General features: G+C 43.7%; 1 protein-coding gene across 1 annotated transcript in view; it reads left to right on the forward strand.

Moving 5' to 3' along the window:
• The window catches only part of MALRD1 (MAM and LDL receptor class A domain containing 1), a 182,457-nt gene that overhangs the window by 7,193 nt on the left and 158,488 nt on the right, over nt 1–16,776 (forward strand). The window contains exons 6-8 of the mRNA XM_033165258.1: nt 12,339–12,426; nt 12,959–13,135; nt 14,951–15,125. Of these exons, the coding sequence (XP_033021149.1) occupies nt 12,339–12,426; nt 12,959–13,135; nt 14,951–15,125 (440 nt within the window). The remainder of the gene's footprint in view (nt 1–12,338; nt 12,427–12,958; nt 13,136–14,950; nt 15,126–16,776) is intronic.

Below are 16,776 nucleotides of genomic sequence, written 5' to 3' on the forward strand. Positions count from 1 at the left end.
AGTCGCTTGACTCAATCGGATGGTGAGGGAATGTGCTAACATGCTCCTCCTGCCTGCTCCCTTGCTGCCACCGTTCCGTGCGCGGTGGAGTGACAAACCCCAGGAAATCTGTATCCTCGTTGTCATCCGACTCAAACACTGTTTTCCACTGTTCCGTAGTAAATGGTGCGAACGACACTACCTCGTCAACCTCCTCCTCCTCCGACCAGTCTGGATGGGATCCCCCTGCCTCATCCCTTCCTCGGGACCCTTGGTCCCCCATCCCCTCCTCCTGATAACCCTGCCAGCATTCATACCCTGGTGGGGCCGGCTTTTGTGGGTATAGCGCATGGAATTCAGCCTTGAGGTACTCCTCCTGAATATCATCATGGCGCATCCATGTGTTGTTCTCGGGGTCCTCCCCTTCCCATGCCACCAAGTACTCTACCTGCCCTTCCCTCCACCTGGAATCGAGAATCTCCGTGACCTCATTGCCGCCCCCCACTGCCTCCACTGAAGGCCCTGGTGTCACCCCCCCTTCCCCTTGATAAGGGTGCCCTTCCCTGTAGGGTGTCAACAGCGCTCTGTGGAACACTGGGTGAATTCTCATGTCCTCTGGCAGCCTCAGCTTGAAGGCGACAGGATTGACCTGGCCCACTACCTCGAAGGGTCCCAAACGTTTGTGCTCTAACTTCCTGCACCTGCTTCTGGTGGGCAGCCCCCTGGATGACAACCATACCCTGTCCCCCACCCTGATGACCTCCCCCTCCCTCCGATGCTGATCCGAAGCCCTCTTATAGGCTTCTTTGGCCCTGTCCAGCGTGTTCTTGAGTTGCTCGTGCAGGTGGAGCATCTCCTCCGCAAAATTTTCTGCCGCTGGCACGCTCGGGCCCCGATCCTCTCCCCTCGGGAACGACTTCGGATGTCCTCCATAGTTCGCAAGAAAGGGTGTCATCCCTGTGGAAACATTAACTGAGTTATTATAGGCAAATTCCGCTAAGGCTAGGAACTTTGGCCAGTCCGTCTGTCGTTGGCTAACGTAGCAACGTAGGTACTGCTGCAGAATAGCGTTGGCCCTCTCTGCCTGCCCATTCGTTTGCGGGTGCCTGGCCGTCGACAAGTTGAGTTCCACGCCCAGGAGCTCCATGAGCTTGCGCCAGAACCGCGACGTAAATTGGCGGCCTCTGTCGCTCACGACCCTCGAGGGTACTCCATGCAGCTTGAAGACGTGGTCTACAAACAACCTGGCTGTCTCCTCTGCCGACACCGCCCTGGGACAAGCCACAAAATGGCACATCTTGGTGAGCATGTCCACTACGATCAGCACTGCCGTCTTGCCTTTAGACGCCGGCAGATCGGTGAGAAAGTCAATAGACACCATCTCCCATGGCCTCCCCGGGGTGGGCATGGGATGCAGCAGTCCTGCAGGAGGTCTATTGTCACTTTTGACCCGTTGACACAAATCACAAGCTTGCACGTAGTCTTTGACGTCCTCCTGCACCCCTGGCCACCAGAAATCCCGGGTGACCAACTGCAAGGTCTTTCGCTGTCCCGGGTGCCCTGCCGAAGGACTATCGTGTAGTTGCTTGAGAACCGTCGCCCTCAACTGATCCCCCGGGACATATAATGCGCCCTTGTAGAACAACAGTTCATCCTTGGCTAAGAAGCCGTCTTCCACCCCTGTACCTTGTTGAAGGTCTGAGAATTTCTGCTGCGCAAACGCATCTTCCCTAGTTAGACGTCGTATGAGAGACTCTTGATCCCTGGCTCCAGCACACTGCCATCGGCCGGGTGGCATCACATGTCTCTCCTCCGGCACTCCCTCGTCCTCTAGGTACTGCGGCTTGCGAGACAAGGCGTCCGCCCTCGCATTCTTGTCCCCCGGGACATAATGGATCCTGAAATCAAAGTCTGCAAAAAATTCCGCCCATCTGAGTTGTCTCTGGTTGAGCACTCTGGCTGTTCTCCAGTACTCCAGATTCTTGTGATCCGTGTAGATCTGGATCTGGTGGCGGGCTCCGATTAGGAAATGCCTCCATTTTTTGAGCGCCGCAACAATGGCCAACAGCTCCTTGTCCCAGATGGTGTAGTTGCGTTCCGATTTGCTGAGTTTTCTCGAGAAAAACGCACAAGGTCTCCAGTCGCCTGCTGCATCCTGTTGCAGCAGTACCGCTCCTACCGCCCTGTCCGACGCATCAGTTTCCATGCGTATGGGCCGCTCCGTGTTGAGGTGCAGCAGCTGTTCCTCCGAGGCGAATACCTTGCGTAACTGCTCAAACGCCTCCTGCGCCTCTGGAGTCCACTGAAACTTCTTCTTAGTACTCAACGTGTCGGTTATCGGGCTAGTGAGCTGCGCAAAATTCCTGATGAACTTGCGGTAGAAATTGCTGAACCCAATGAAGCGTTGTACATCTTTTCTGGTTTTGGGTGTTTTCCAATCCAACACGGCCTTTACCTTCTCCCCGTCCATTGCCAGGCCTTTGTCCGACACCCTGTACCCCAGAAAGTCCACTTGCTGGACATGAAATTGGCATTTCTCCAGCTTCGCATACAGATGATGCTGTTTCAATTTCTGCAACACCTGTCTGACATGCTGCTCATGCTGCTTCTCATTGTCCGAATAAATCAAGATATCGTCCAAAAAACATACACAGCTCCGGTACAACAAGGGTCCCAGCACATGGTGCATAAAGGCTTGAAAGGTGTGGGAGCCGGCCTGTAATCCAAATGGCATAACTGTGTATTCGTAGGTGCCAAACGGGGTAAACATGGCTGTTTTCCACTCATCTCCTTCTCTGATTCTTATGAGGTTGTAAGCTCCTCGTAAGTCCAACTTTGTAAAAATTTTCCCTTTTCGCACTGCCGCCAACAAGTCGTCGATCCTTGGCATCGGAAAGGCGGTTGGTTTCGTTCGCGAATTCAAAATCCTGTAGTCACATATGAGGCGTTTTTGCGTCGTGCCTCTCTTGTCCACGAAGAAGATGGGGCTCCCTCCGACCGCTTTGGATTCTCGTATGAACCCCCTTTGCAAGTTCAGTGTGAGGAATTCCTTCAGCTCCTGCAGCTCCTGCTCCGACATGGAATACAATTTTCCTGCAGGCAACTTTGCCCCCGGCAGCAACTCAATTTGACAATCATACGGCCTATGGGGGGCAGCCTGTTAGCTTCCTCTTCACTGAACACGTCTTGGAATTCTTCGTACTGTGGCGGAATCCCCCTGGACTCTTCCAACCGTACTGCGGCGATCCTGCCCCCCGTCTCCGACGATCCCTCCTCCATCAGGCAATTCTCCGTGCAATGCGAAGATCCAAAGGTGAGCGATCTCTGGTGCCAGGCCACGACCGGATCGTGAAGATCTAGCCAACTCATGCCCAATATGATCGGCGCCCCCGACAGGTGTGTGACATTGAAAGCAATCACTTCCTGATGCCTCGAGACGCTCATTCTCATGGGCGGTGTCTGATGCCTCACTTGGCCCCCCAGCAGCTCTCTCCCATCAATTGTGGTCACCACCAGGGGAAAGTCCAAAGGCAACAAATGGATCTGGTGGGCTTTGGCAAAGCTTTTGGACATGAAAGGGGCAGAGCTGCCCGAATCTAGTAGAGCTTCTACCTCAAGGGGGTACCCATTTGGCAATTCCAGCCGTACCATCAGCACAATTCCCGGTCTGGGCGCCCGTGGAACCACTGCCCTCTGCCTCTGTGGGGGGTCTACTTGCGTTCCGCCTGGTTGGTCTTCCCCTCTCTTGTTTCCAACCAGGCTTTGGCGTTTCCCTGCACTGGTGCTTCCTCTCCCTCCTCCTGCACCGCAGCCGCTGCCATTCCTTGCCACACTCGTTTCTGGGGACAATTCCGGGCTAGATGACCCGGTTTGTCACATACAAAGCATTTGCGCTTGTCCTCTCTCCCCCTGCTAGGCGTGGCTTTGGGGCCCTCCCTCGTGTCCAAACGACCGACCTCCATCGGCTCTTCCGGGGGTAGGTGCTGCCTGTTGCCCTGCATTGGCTGGACGCTGGGAAAAGGCCTCCTGTAATCCGTGGAAAACCTTTTGCTGGCCCCCTTCCGCCTTTCCCAGGCCCTTTGTTCCTCTCGAACCCCCACTTGCAGGGCAGTCTTGATGTAAGCATCAGTGTCTTTTGGTCGTGGTCCCCTGCTTATTTCATCCAAAATTTCGGGATTCAAACCCTGCTGAAACAGCGCTTCCGTTTGTGGGGCCAAAATCTCCCACCCCAATTTATGACATAAGAGGGTAAATTTCGCCACATAATCTCTCACAGTCCCCTCCCCTTGTCGGAGGCTCATGATTTCCTGTTTGGTTATTTCATTGTCAATGTCACTGGTGTAATGCGCCGCCATGGCATCCAGGAAGTCCTGGAGATTCCCAAGCGCTGGGTTATCACTTGCCAAAAGAGGGCGTAACCATTCCCTGGCTCCCCCCGATAAATGGGAAATTATAAAGGCCACCTTCTCAGCATCAGTCTGGAAATCCTTCCCCCGTATCTTAAGGGCATAATCAATTTCAGTTCTGAATCCCAAATAGTCCCTGGGGTTGCCATCGAACTTACTCACTGATGCAATCTGCTGCCGCTGAGTCACGATAGCTGTTGCTCCTCCCCCACCAGACTTCCGTGCCTCATCCAGTCTTATCTCAAGATGTTGCAAATCTTCCTGCAACTTGGCGTTTCGAAGCTCCGATTGCCGGTTTCTCTCCTCCAGATCAGCAATCCTGGCTTGTCCCTCTTCTCGAGCCTTCAAAACTGCCTCCCTGGCCTGCCCCTCCCAGAGGGCTTTCTCGGCCTGCAGCCTCCGTTCAAGCTCCGACATTGTTTGCCGCTGCCAACAGCCTCACAGCATTTTCGGAAGAGTTAGGTTTTGTTGTCACGGCAACCCTTGCCGTCGGATGTTGCTGTGAGATAACACCCGGCTCAGTTCTCGATTTTCAAAGCATTTTATTGTCCTTGCTAATTACAGAGCAATAAATCTCGTCTGTCCTCCATTACTGCAAAAAACCTAACTGCTTTCTTCGTGCGCTTTCCAGCACAGGAATTTCCGGTTCAATCTGAAGTGACGTTTATGTCTCTTTCTTTCCCCCCTACTCTCCTCCCCCTGTCTGTTCCTAAATTGAGTGCTTTCTCTTTCATCCGACAACTCCGGCTCGGGGGGGCTGCTTGAGGATGACGTATCTGTTGCTATAATTGCCCCTTTGTCTCTATATGCCTTCTCCTCCCCCAGCCTGGCTGTTTTCCAACTTTCTCTCCCTTTTTCCCCTGCGCTGCTTTCCCCAGCCCCGTTTTGCTCCCTGACAGTCACATTGCTATTCACAGACAAGTTACCAAAGTCTGAACTGGAAGAAACTTGATGTTTGCACTAGTCCCTAGCATAAACTAACAGAAAATACTACTTTGTGCCAAAATAATTTGCTGTCAGACTGCATTACTTTCATGTTGTTTAAGTCTAACATGAAATTCACAACATGCTATACATGTCTACTCAGACGTAATCCAGCTGAGGTCTAAGGGACTTATTCTTGGTGAAGTGGTTAGAGTATTGCAGCCTCAGAAATAGGAAAGTTGTCTGCATCAAAGAAGCCATGTACACTGGAACAGAAATCCAGACTACAAAACGGAAGAGATAAAGCTCAGTTTTATTTGACAGTACAACTAGAAGTTAGTACATTACTCATGTGGTCCAAGAACAATAAATTCGCCCATACTGTAAGTCTGTAGTACAATAAAACTGTCCAAGGGTTTCCAATCACAATGGGATAATTAGCAAACAACAGTGGCTCACAGTAAGCTCTTGACGCTTTTAGTACAGAGGGATAGCCAGTCCCTCTGATCTTCAGGTGTATTCTCTGAATTGTACAGGGCAGGCATCTCCAAACTGTGGCCCTCCAGATATTTTGGCCTACAACTCCCATGATCCCTAGCTAACAGGGCCAGTGGTCAGGGATGATGGGAATTGTAGTCCAAAACATCTGGAGGGCCAAAGTTTGGGGGTGCCCGGTCCAGGGCAAGGCTTCACCAAAGGAACATTTGGTGTTGCTGAATAGGTTTTGCCAGTCTACATAAACAGTGCTTGCGAGGAAGTGAACTCCCTTACAGTCAGATCCTTGTCTACCAGATGCCCATCTTCTGTGAAATCCTAGGCCTTCACATCTATTTCTGAACAAACTGTCATTTCATAATACTTTTGACTTGTGAACCTGTGGAAAGGGTCCATTGTACATCACTTAGTTTTTTAGGAACATAAAAAATGGGCTCAGAAAAAAAGCATTTAGTTGCTACTGAAAAGATGGGGCAGGGGAAACAGAAGAGGAGGAAGCAATCAGTTTCTAATTAGTTCCAATACAAAGACTTTTTGATTCAACTCCCACTGCGTTAAAATGAAAAATAGACCCAATTTTTGGCATTAGCAACAACGTGATGAAAAATGACATTGACTCTAAAGTCAATTTTCTTAATTTTGAAACACTGGATTAAAATTAATTGCTTTGCATTTATCATATTTGCTTATATCTTATCTCATTTTTCATCTCATGGTTTCTTCTGTATTGTTTAAAGGAATGAAGGCCTATCTCTGTCTGAAAAGTTTTTTGTGCCTTGGCTATTTAGTTCAGTTTAATGATTTATTACCAGTTTAGCATTTGTTTCTCAAAATAGTTTTAGCTATAGGATGCCTGATATGATTAATCATATATAGCTGATTCGTTAAACTTTGGGGAGGAAAATGAGTGTGTTATAGACAAAGATATTTTACTTTTGTCTTTCCTCTTACACAGTTCTATAGAAAAAAGTATCCAAGAAAACTTCGTTTACATTTTGCTGTAAACACATAGATCTAGAAAAGACTGAATTGTCTAGAGTATATAACACATTCAGTCACAGCAGGATGCATCATGGTGACAGCATAGGGAATAGGCAGAGGTGGGGTGAGGATAGGACAGGAACAGGAGTGGAATGACTGGCATGGCATCTTTCCACCACCGGATCAGCTTGGTCTGTGCTCCATGTGCACAACAACTAAGCTGCAACAAAGAGGGGAGGGGAGATTGCGACCCATTTGCAGACAGAGGCACTTGGGGGAATGATGTGTCCTACTTCACAGAGGGCAGACCTCTTTTTGAAGGACTGTTTGACCCAAGTCCTATTTAAAGATAGGAAGGGACAGCAGGGGGCCTTGAAGTTGTCCATCAACCGTTGGTACCTGGACAGCACACTATGCCGGCACAAAGTTCACCTAGTCTCAGTCTCCCAAACGCTGGTAAAACAGATTATATTTCTTTGTAAATTATAGTAGTTATTTCTAGATTTGCTTCTCTCCAAATAAATTAGCATATGCAGATATGACACAAAACTGTCTTCTTTTTCCTTTTTTTGTGATGCATTGCCTTTTTTTAAAGTGATGCATCAGTGGCCACTCTAGAGGCAATGGGACATGAGCTTTCCTTCCGCAGTCCTTTAAAATGGCTTAGAACTCCAGGATTTGGGGGGAACTGGGGTCTGAATTAATTAACCATCCAACACAATTTCCCTCTTCCTTTTAGGCCTCAGGCTGACAAGATGGAAGCTGTTAGCACATGCTGCCTGTTAGTCTATCTTGCAACATCAAGACCCACGCTTGTGTATTATTTCATGTTTCCACTATTCTGTGCACATTCTGTGCCCAAACAATCTATTCTGCTTTTGAAAATAGAATAGAAATAGAAGATGGCACACATACACCCAAATTAAAATAATAAGAAATATAAACATATATATATATATATATATATACACACACACACACACACACACACACACATATATATATATATATATATATATATATATATATATATATATTGAAATAGCAGAAAACTGCAGAATAAAACAAGCAGTAAAAAAGTAAAAGAAAAATCCAGCAGCTACAAAATACAAAGTTAACTTCTCAAAATCTCAGAAGGTAGATTATACATTCTGAATAACCACAGAAGTTATGGAAGAATTGGGAAGAACGGGTCATACTACTGTTAGAAGGAATTGCCTTCATGGTTCCCTTCATATCTGCCAAGAGACATATTAACCTATGAATTTCCATAGCATCAGCTTTGTCCTTACTGCGGCAGTTTTAGATAATAGAAAGTTCAATTTGTTCTAAAAATAATCAGTATTTCTCTTTATACGGTAAGTTAAATATAATGTATAATTCTCATTTACAAAGAATTATTTCTTATGTAATATTTGACCAACTACATATGAGCCTTGTAAGTTTCATTCAAGCTGGATCTGTAAAAGTTCTTAGAGCTAGAAGAAACTGGGAACTATTTATCCTAATTCAGATAATAAATGAGATGTGAAATTAGCTTCATGGTAAATGAGTTCCCTGGAGAATGGTACAGTATATATAATGGAACCTGAGGTTTGCACATACTCAGCTGGCAGATGCTCTTTAAAATGGCTTGCATTTTGGAACTGAATTCTCACAAATCTTTCTTCACTACAAAAAAAGTAGATAAGAAACTGATCCTGTTTGTACCTTTACATTGGTAACTATGGCAGAACATTTAATTTTTCTTTGGAGTTTTGTGAAAACCTCTTTGCCATGTATCACGAAGAGCAGAAATCAAGACTGCTTAGGCCAACTTGTATCTTGGATATATCTAAGGGTCAATTAACATGTTGTGCTATATTTTTACGTATTGGATTACAGATGTGGTGGGTCTTTGCCCCTCCCTAAGCCTCAGGGGTGTGGGTGGGTGTGGGTGTGGGTGTGATTGGGATCACAGCTGGGAAGGAAAAGGTTAATCATCCCATTGCCTCGTACTTCAGTCCCAGTTAAAATCAGCCACCTCAGCACCAGTAAGTAAATATGGAAAAGAAAAGCACATAGTAACTTGATATACACTTAAAGTAGCTTCTTGTTTGGACCTAAGAGCTCCCAGTTTGGAAACAGCAGAAACTGTACTATCAAGATTTTCTCAATTAATGTTCTCAATTAATGACAATTAGTTTGAAGTCTGTGAATGTAGTTGAGTATAAGGGTGGAAAATGGGCAAGAGAAGATGGCAACTGTGGCAGGTTCAGAATGTATAGTTGTTCAGTCGTTCAGTCGTGTCCGACTCTTCGTGACCCCATGGACCAGAGCACGCCAGGCACGCCTATCCTTCACTGCCTCTCGCAGTTTGGCCAAACTCATGTTAGAATGTATAGTAGGTAGTTCTAATTTTAAAACATTCAGACTAAATCGTTACTATTGGTTGGTGGTACTGATGAGTCTGGAAGAAGTATTCAACCTGTTCTAAAACAGTTTATTTGTTTGGGGGTAGGTACTCTTGATTTTGCCTCAGTTACAGATGTGGAGGTGAGCGTGGTAGCCAGGAATGTTTTTTGCCACTTCTATTTGGTTTGCCAACTGTACCCTTTCCTGAATGAAGACCTAGCTCCAACAGTTCATGCTAACTGCGTCCTCCTCTAAGAGACACAAATCTGTGTACACAGTACTGAACTTAAAACACAGCTAGGACAGACACAGGATAGATATGGATTGTGTACACATCATGTGTAAACTGCTTCCAAGACCAGCCTGAAAGAATGTGTTATACTTTATATGCAATATCCCATTACCCAAAGCAAGGCTATTATTTATCCATAATATATTAAATAAAGGAAAACTCCAAACTGAATATTCAGACTAATTTTGGAAATAATGTGGCATTGTACACAAATAATTTTGACTATATGTTTATTGTAATGCAGTCTTGGTATTTTTCTTCCTTTGACAGTCTCTTAGGATGAATTCCTTTGTCCCACATCCACACTTCTATTGGCAATTTTATTTTATCTGCACTGAATTGTAGCTAACTGGAGTTTGCATGCATATCACAGGGAAGCTCCTGGCATGTAAAAGCAGACACTCATCTTTTTTTATATGTTGCAAGAATGCTTCCTATTTGTTATTCACTGCTAGTTTTCCAAAAGTGAAAATATTTACAAGAACTAATTAGCTGTAGGAGAAAGGCTGTAGCAATACATAATGTCTAAACATACATTCCCACATTTGACCTGAATCTGTTTACCACATCCCCCATCCTTCATTCCCTCACCTAAATGCCAATGATACAGAACTGAAAAGAACATCATCTTATGTAAATGTCTGATGAGTAACATTTGTTTTTGAAAATATCAGTTGCTTTACGATTTAAGTTGCACTTTTCCAGCTTATTTCCCCCTGTCACTCTTTAGTTTTGAAAAATATGGATGTATTATCTGAATTATCACCTGTAGCTTATGGCTCATGGAAATCTAATATTGAAACTAAGATGTATCTTTCTGTTTATCCAGACTGTGGGATTCATGTGACTGCTTTTTATGATTGACGAGAGCATTATTGTAGGGCATGTGCATGCAAGGGTTTTATAGGTGTTCAATCATTTCCCCAAACCACATGACATCTGAATGTGCAGTTTTGATCTACTGCCTGTATTGCATAGCTGATGTTGGAAATTATGCTATCTACATGGATGGTACGACCCAGACTGGGAAAGGCTATCTGCTGGTGTGCAACCTGTTGTTTTCCAAAACAGGAAATTTATAAAATTTAAAGAGATGGGGGATCCAGTACTGATTTTAATGTCATCTCATCCACTTAGGCCTTGATATTGAAACTTGTTAGGGTGTGTAGGAAGGAAGAAACTGGTAGCTCCCCTTCCTGTTCTTATGTAAGGCAAGAAAGGAGGACACAGGCACATATGTTGGGAATGTGTCCTCGTGTTCCTTATTTGACCCTTATTTGAAGGGCCCTTGGCATAAATCCTTCATTTTAACTGTTTCCAATAATTGATTTTGGAATCAGACCAGATAATCAGGCTCTCCATCTTTTGTGCTGATAAAGAATGCCCAAATACATTTAACAGTGTCCAAGACTAGGACAGAATATGAGCTCTCCAATCTAAAATACTGTGGACAAGATCTAAAAGATCTCACGAGAAAAAAGTGTCCCTCTGTGTCCCTCTGTCTTTGTTTGTATTCCTTCCCAGTGACAGTGCCTGACATCTCATACAGCATGACACTCTAGAAGCTTCTCCAGACTTCAGGGGCAGCTTAATTGGGGAGCTACCTAGGTGTCTCTCTGTCAAGGCAAGTCCTTTAAACTCTGGATGTAATGAAATATAACGAGGGTATTTAACTAAATAAAAGCACCGGCAGAGGGATTACTGCCAGTGCAACGGGGCTTTATGTCTTCTCCCCCACAATGCCCCACACTGTCCTCAAATATTCTCCATAGGTCCAGTTACAGGTAGGTAGCCGTGTTGGTCTGCCATAGTCAAAACAAAATAAAAAATAAAAAAAATCCTTCCAGTAGCACCTTAGAGACCAACTAAGTTTGTTCTTGGTATGAGCTCATACCAAGAACAAACTTAGTTGGTCTCTAAGGTGCTACTGGAAGGAATTTTTTTATTTTTTATTTTATTCTCCATAGGGTTAGGGGAAACCCCAGAACAGATTTATGGGGTGCATGGGGTGAGGAGATGGAGAGAATGTTACATTGCACAAGTAGAAATCTTGTGCTGACCAAACCAGCAACTTAGTATTATGTTAAGTCCAACCCATTGTATTTGAACTGGAGTTTAATTTAGGTTGCACCACTTTATTTAGCGTAAGATAAAAACCGCAATACCACAGATATTGATTATAGTCAGATATCTCTTAGATCTTCTTTGGTCATTTGGGAGCTCCTTCACTCTGAGCAGCTCCTTCATATTTTCAGCATGATGTGAAGTTATTGTGATTCATTCCTGCCCATGTAGTTGAGTCATATAGATGTGCTTCCAGGATAAGGCCTCACATGTGGCTGGGGTGACATCTAAAGGGAACCTCCATATAGAAAGTCTGTTCTCTTGAAACACTATTTCTTTACTGTTTGTAGAATAATATAATAGCGTCTTCATTTTGGTTCATTTTAATTGTATTCCCCTAATATTATGCTTCAGACACATGATCACTGAAATCATTAACCATGATTAATTATGTAATGATTACTACTGAATGTGCTAACAATGATGAGGCTCTAACTATAGAATCTTGCCATAATTCTATATTACAGTGATATTTTAATGGGCTTACACATGGCTGTGTAGCCAACCACACTAATGCTTTAAGTGTTCCTTGTGATTAAGAGGAGCACCAGGGAGAGTTAATCATGATTAGTTTCTCTCATAAACACAGTTTATCCTCAAGAAAGGCTATAAGCGCTTCATAAAAAGTCAAAATCGTACTCTTTTGAGGGGAGGGGTATAAATGGATATTAAACATGTAATTAGAAGTGGAAATCCTCTCAGTGGCAGTGACAGATGGCTTTTTAATTATTGCTTTTTCTTAGCTCTTGGTGGAAGGTACTGTGGGGGATGGCTTCACTGGAGACATTGGAATTGATGACCTATCTTTTATGAACTGCACACTTTACAATGGTAAGGAGAAATCTAGACTTAAAACTTTTAGTGTGGCCAAATTGTGACTTATAGTTTGCATGCAAATGAAGTTTCCAATCCCAGAAATGCAGAATGCAGGAAAATGAATAGCCATTTTGGAAGAAGTCATAGAATCTTTGAGTTAGAGAGAGCTTTGTAGACCACCTAGTCCAATCCCCTGCTCAAGGCAAGAATTCCAGAGCTAGACTATCCCTCTATATGAGGGAGAGCCCACCGCCCTTCCAGGTAATTGGTTCAACTGTTGAATGGCTCTTAGAGTCAAGACGTATCACTTACTGTTCAACAAAAAAACCCCTATCCTCCTATAACTTAGGTGCATTAGATCTTGCAAAGAGCAAACACCGACACCTACCCAGCTATTTGAATGTCACCTGCTCAGTCTTCTTTTCTCCAGGTTAAACCTTTTCTCATTGGGCTTGCTTTCCATGCTAAGGGCCGTTCCTCATATATGAAAAAAAATAGGGTATTTGCGAAACTCATAAGAGATAACTGTAACCATTTGCTTCTTAAGGGAATTTGTCAGTTGATTCAACAACTCCATCAGGGACATCCATTCCTGTGACACTTCCTATGAACAACTGTACAGAAAAAGAATTCATCTGCAGAGCCACTGGCCAATGCATCAATATCACCCAGAAGTGTGATTTCCGTCCTGATTGTTCTGACAGATCTGATGAGTCATCTTGTGGTGAGCATAAGAATTATTAATGAATACTGCTGCATTAAATTGACCTGATTCTTTCATGGTGCTATCCCATGTTCATATTAGATTGCTATCTTATGTGCATATCTAAATTTTATTGGTATCTTCCCCATTCTCAGAGTAATTCAGTTTAGGTTTTTCACTTAAAAAACTGTTGTGTGCTCTTTCATATGATACTGGGATTTGAAATGGCAGTGATTTCGAAGAAATACCTCCAGCATGCATTGTTCTGCCCATTTCTCATTTTTAAAGTTACATATAATTGTTCAGTTTACTAAACTGACCAATGACTACAAAGCACCTTTGCACTCATCTGCATGCAAAAGGCTATGGAAATTTGAAGCAATGAGTTGAAGATATGTGACATTAAGTTATCTAGTTTGGTTTCTTATGCAAAATAAGCCCAAAAGAGCACTGTAAAATCATTGTTGATTACATAGTATTTAATAGAGCCAATTTAATAGCTCATAACCAAAAAGCTCAACCTAAAATATCTATTCTGCATAACGCATGGTAGGTCTTAATGGTTCCATAACAGTTAAATGAATTTAATATATATATTCTGTTTCATTCTTGTTAAATAAATATTCTGGAGAGCAGTGGCTTTCAAAACCTGACAGGGATGCCACAGACTTCAAAATGGCTTTGTGGTTTTATCGAATAAATGAATTCTTTATTTATAAAAGGCAAAAGCCTTGACATCAGTTGTCATACCTAGGAACATAACAAGCTATCATGTCACGAATACAGTGGTACCTCAGGTTACATACACTTCAGGTTACATACTCCGCTAACCCTGAAATAACGCTTCAGGTTAAGAACTTTGCTTCAGGAGAAGAAATCGTGCTCTGGCGGCGCAGCAGCAGCAGCGGGAGGTCCCATTAGCTAAAGTGGTGCTTCAGGTTAAGAACAGTTTCAGGTTAAGAGCGGACCTCCGGAATGAATGAAGTACGTAACCAGAGGTACCACTGTACTATTGACACCCTAAATTTAGCAACAATTATGATAAGAGCAAAACCCCTTCACTTACCGTATGACTACTGTTCAGAAGGAGAACAATATTTTGTTTAATACAACAAAAGCTAAATTTTTGAAATGGGGGGAGGTGTTGCTTTTAAAACAGAGCTATATAGTGGTACATCTGGTTACGTACTTCATTCGTTCCGGAGGTCCGTTCTTAACCTGAAACTGTTCTTAACCTGAAGCACCACTTTAGCTAATGGGACCTCCCGCTGCTGCTGTGCCGCCAGAGCACGATTTCTGTTCTTCTCCTGAAGCGTTATTTCTGGGTTAGCGGAGCCTGTAACCTGAAGCGTATGTAACCTGAAGTGTATGTAACCCTAGGTACCACGGTAGAAGAAACATTCAAGAAAATAGTATGTTAAATCTGCTCTCTGGGAAGAGACACAAATACAAAATAAATAGGGTTAATCAAAGTAATCATGCTTTAACAATTGTGCTGATCATATTTAGATCAGTAGCCAGCCAGAACCATTTTGTTGGTTATTTGGTTGGTTTTGGAAATTTTAATGTCCCATCCTTTAGTGTAGAACACAACTTTCAGTATATCATAAAAAGGCTAAAAACCATCATGGGGGAAGAACATTTTGGGCAGGCTCTTATTGCTTGCAATAACAAAGTTTGCATTGCTCTGACGCAGAGTACCAATGAGAGCGTTCACACAGCAACTACTAGTGCCTTGTAAAGAAACTAGCCAAACTGTCCTTGGAAATGAAATGACATTTCATGTATATATTGTTCAATATAATTTCAGTGTTCTTTTCTTTCTTGTTTTAATAGCCTCAGATGCTTGTGACTTTGACAGTGGAAACTTCTGTGAATGGTATCAGCCTGCTGCTCAAGTGGCAACAATAGCTTCAACCCATACTGTTAATATATTCCAGTGGGGCCTTGGAAAAGGAGCTGGCATCCACCCAGGTGGAGAGGGCCATAGACCGTCGACTGATCATACTACGTGAGTGCAATGGTCAAACTACTCAGAATTAAAGTATACGTATTTCTTTCGGGCTGTGTAGATTTAGCCAGCTGTGATAGATTTTAACAGTGAGTGTGCCGCTGCTGCTCTGGTCTGCTTAGCATAGTTCTAAACAATTGGAAACAGAAAACACAATTTACTTAACAGAGTTTTTCCAGGGTTTCAGGCATGAGCCTCTTCAGCCATATCCAGAAATGCTGGAGATTGAACCTGGACCTTCTGCATACAAAGCATGTCTTCTATCATTTTAGTTACAGCTCTTCCGCTATCTTTACAATGGATTTCTTAGACTGCTAGTGTGTGTGTGTGTGTTTAGCTTATATAAATTATATCTAGAGCCTCCAAAGTCTGGTACATATGTGCATTGTAACAATGGAACATTGTATTTTGAGTCAGACTGTTGGTGCACATTGAATAGCAGTGGCTCTCCAGAGTTCAGATGGAAGGCTTCTCCAGCCCTACCTAGATATGCCAGGGATTGAATTTGGGACCATTTGCATGCAGAGCAAATGCTCTACTATGGATCTATAGCCCTAATCAAGGTTTAGGGATTGGGACTGATCTGAATGACTGTCTGCACTGTGCCCTGTCCTCTGCTATCAGGCACATTCCTCCCAATCCACTTTTTGAGTTCCCTGTGTGCCTCCTCCACCTGTTCTACCTGAGTTTGTGATTTTATCTGGCCATCATAATCCAAGAACACTTTGAGGCCCTGGGTTCAATATTAGTTATATGTGTTGCTTAACTCAGATTTAATGTGGTGGTGGGGATTCATGTGCAAGAAGGGATGCATGCTTAGGTTGTACAACTAAGGAAGGTTTGAGAACAGGCAATGGGAGGAAATCAGCATCATGCTTTTCCAATCATTCCATCATTGCAAGCTTGCCCAGTGGAACAATCTCCGTTTTCCTCCCCCAGTGGTGTTCCATGTAGGGGGCGGGGTCCCATTTTGCCAGCAGGTTAGTGCACTAGATTCCATTAACACACATACTGACTTGAATCTGACGCAATTTGAGGATAAACACTTTGAGCCCAGACCTCGTACAGCACCTATGTCAGACAACGTCTCACAAACTCTCCCAGGTCTTCACATAACAAACAGCGGAATTGCCTTGGACTCAAGGGGGGGGAGTGGCTATTGATTTCTAGTGGGTTCATTATGCAGACTATCATTTCCTTGTAAAAAGATTATTTGGATTATCTGGATTTGCGCATGATATGCTGAACAATAAAAAGATTTAATGTGCGTGTTTTGTTGCATGCTAGCTGTGTTTGCTTATATACAAATATGAGGTCCTGCAATTATCTGTAAGCCAAAGTGTGACTCATTGGATCATTTAGGACCTATTTGTATGGATGGCCCATTCACATAAGGCTGTATCATCAAGTGCATAACTGCTAGTGGAAATGATTCTAAGAATCCTTATATAGCTTATATTGGAACAGGCATCCTATGGTGCTGTTTCCCAAGTGACTCCCACTGTTTTCTCACATAGACTCTGTTAAGTTATTGGCTGAATGTCATTGGGGTAATAGCTTCTCTCTGTTGGGTCTGGATCTGATTTGACATGACAGTCAAAAGCAGCAAGCACAGTCATATAATCTTATACCCTGACCAAGTGGGAAAAAC

The sequence above is a fragment of the Lacerta agilis genome, chromosome 12 (assembly GCF_009819535.1).
Source record: "Lacerta agilis isolate rLacAgi1 chromosome 12, rLacAgi1.pri, whole genome shotgun sequence".
Classification (NCBI taxonomy): domain Eukaryota; kingdom Metazoa; phylum Chordata; class Lepidosauria; order Squamata; family Lacertidae; genus Lacerta; species Lacerta agilis.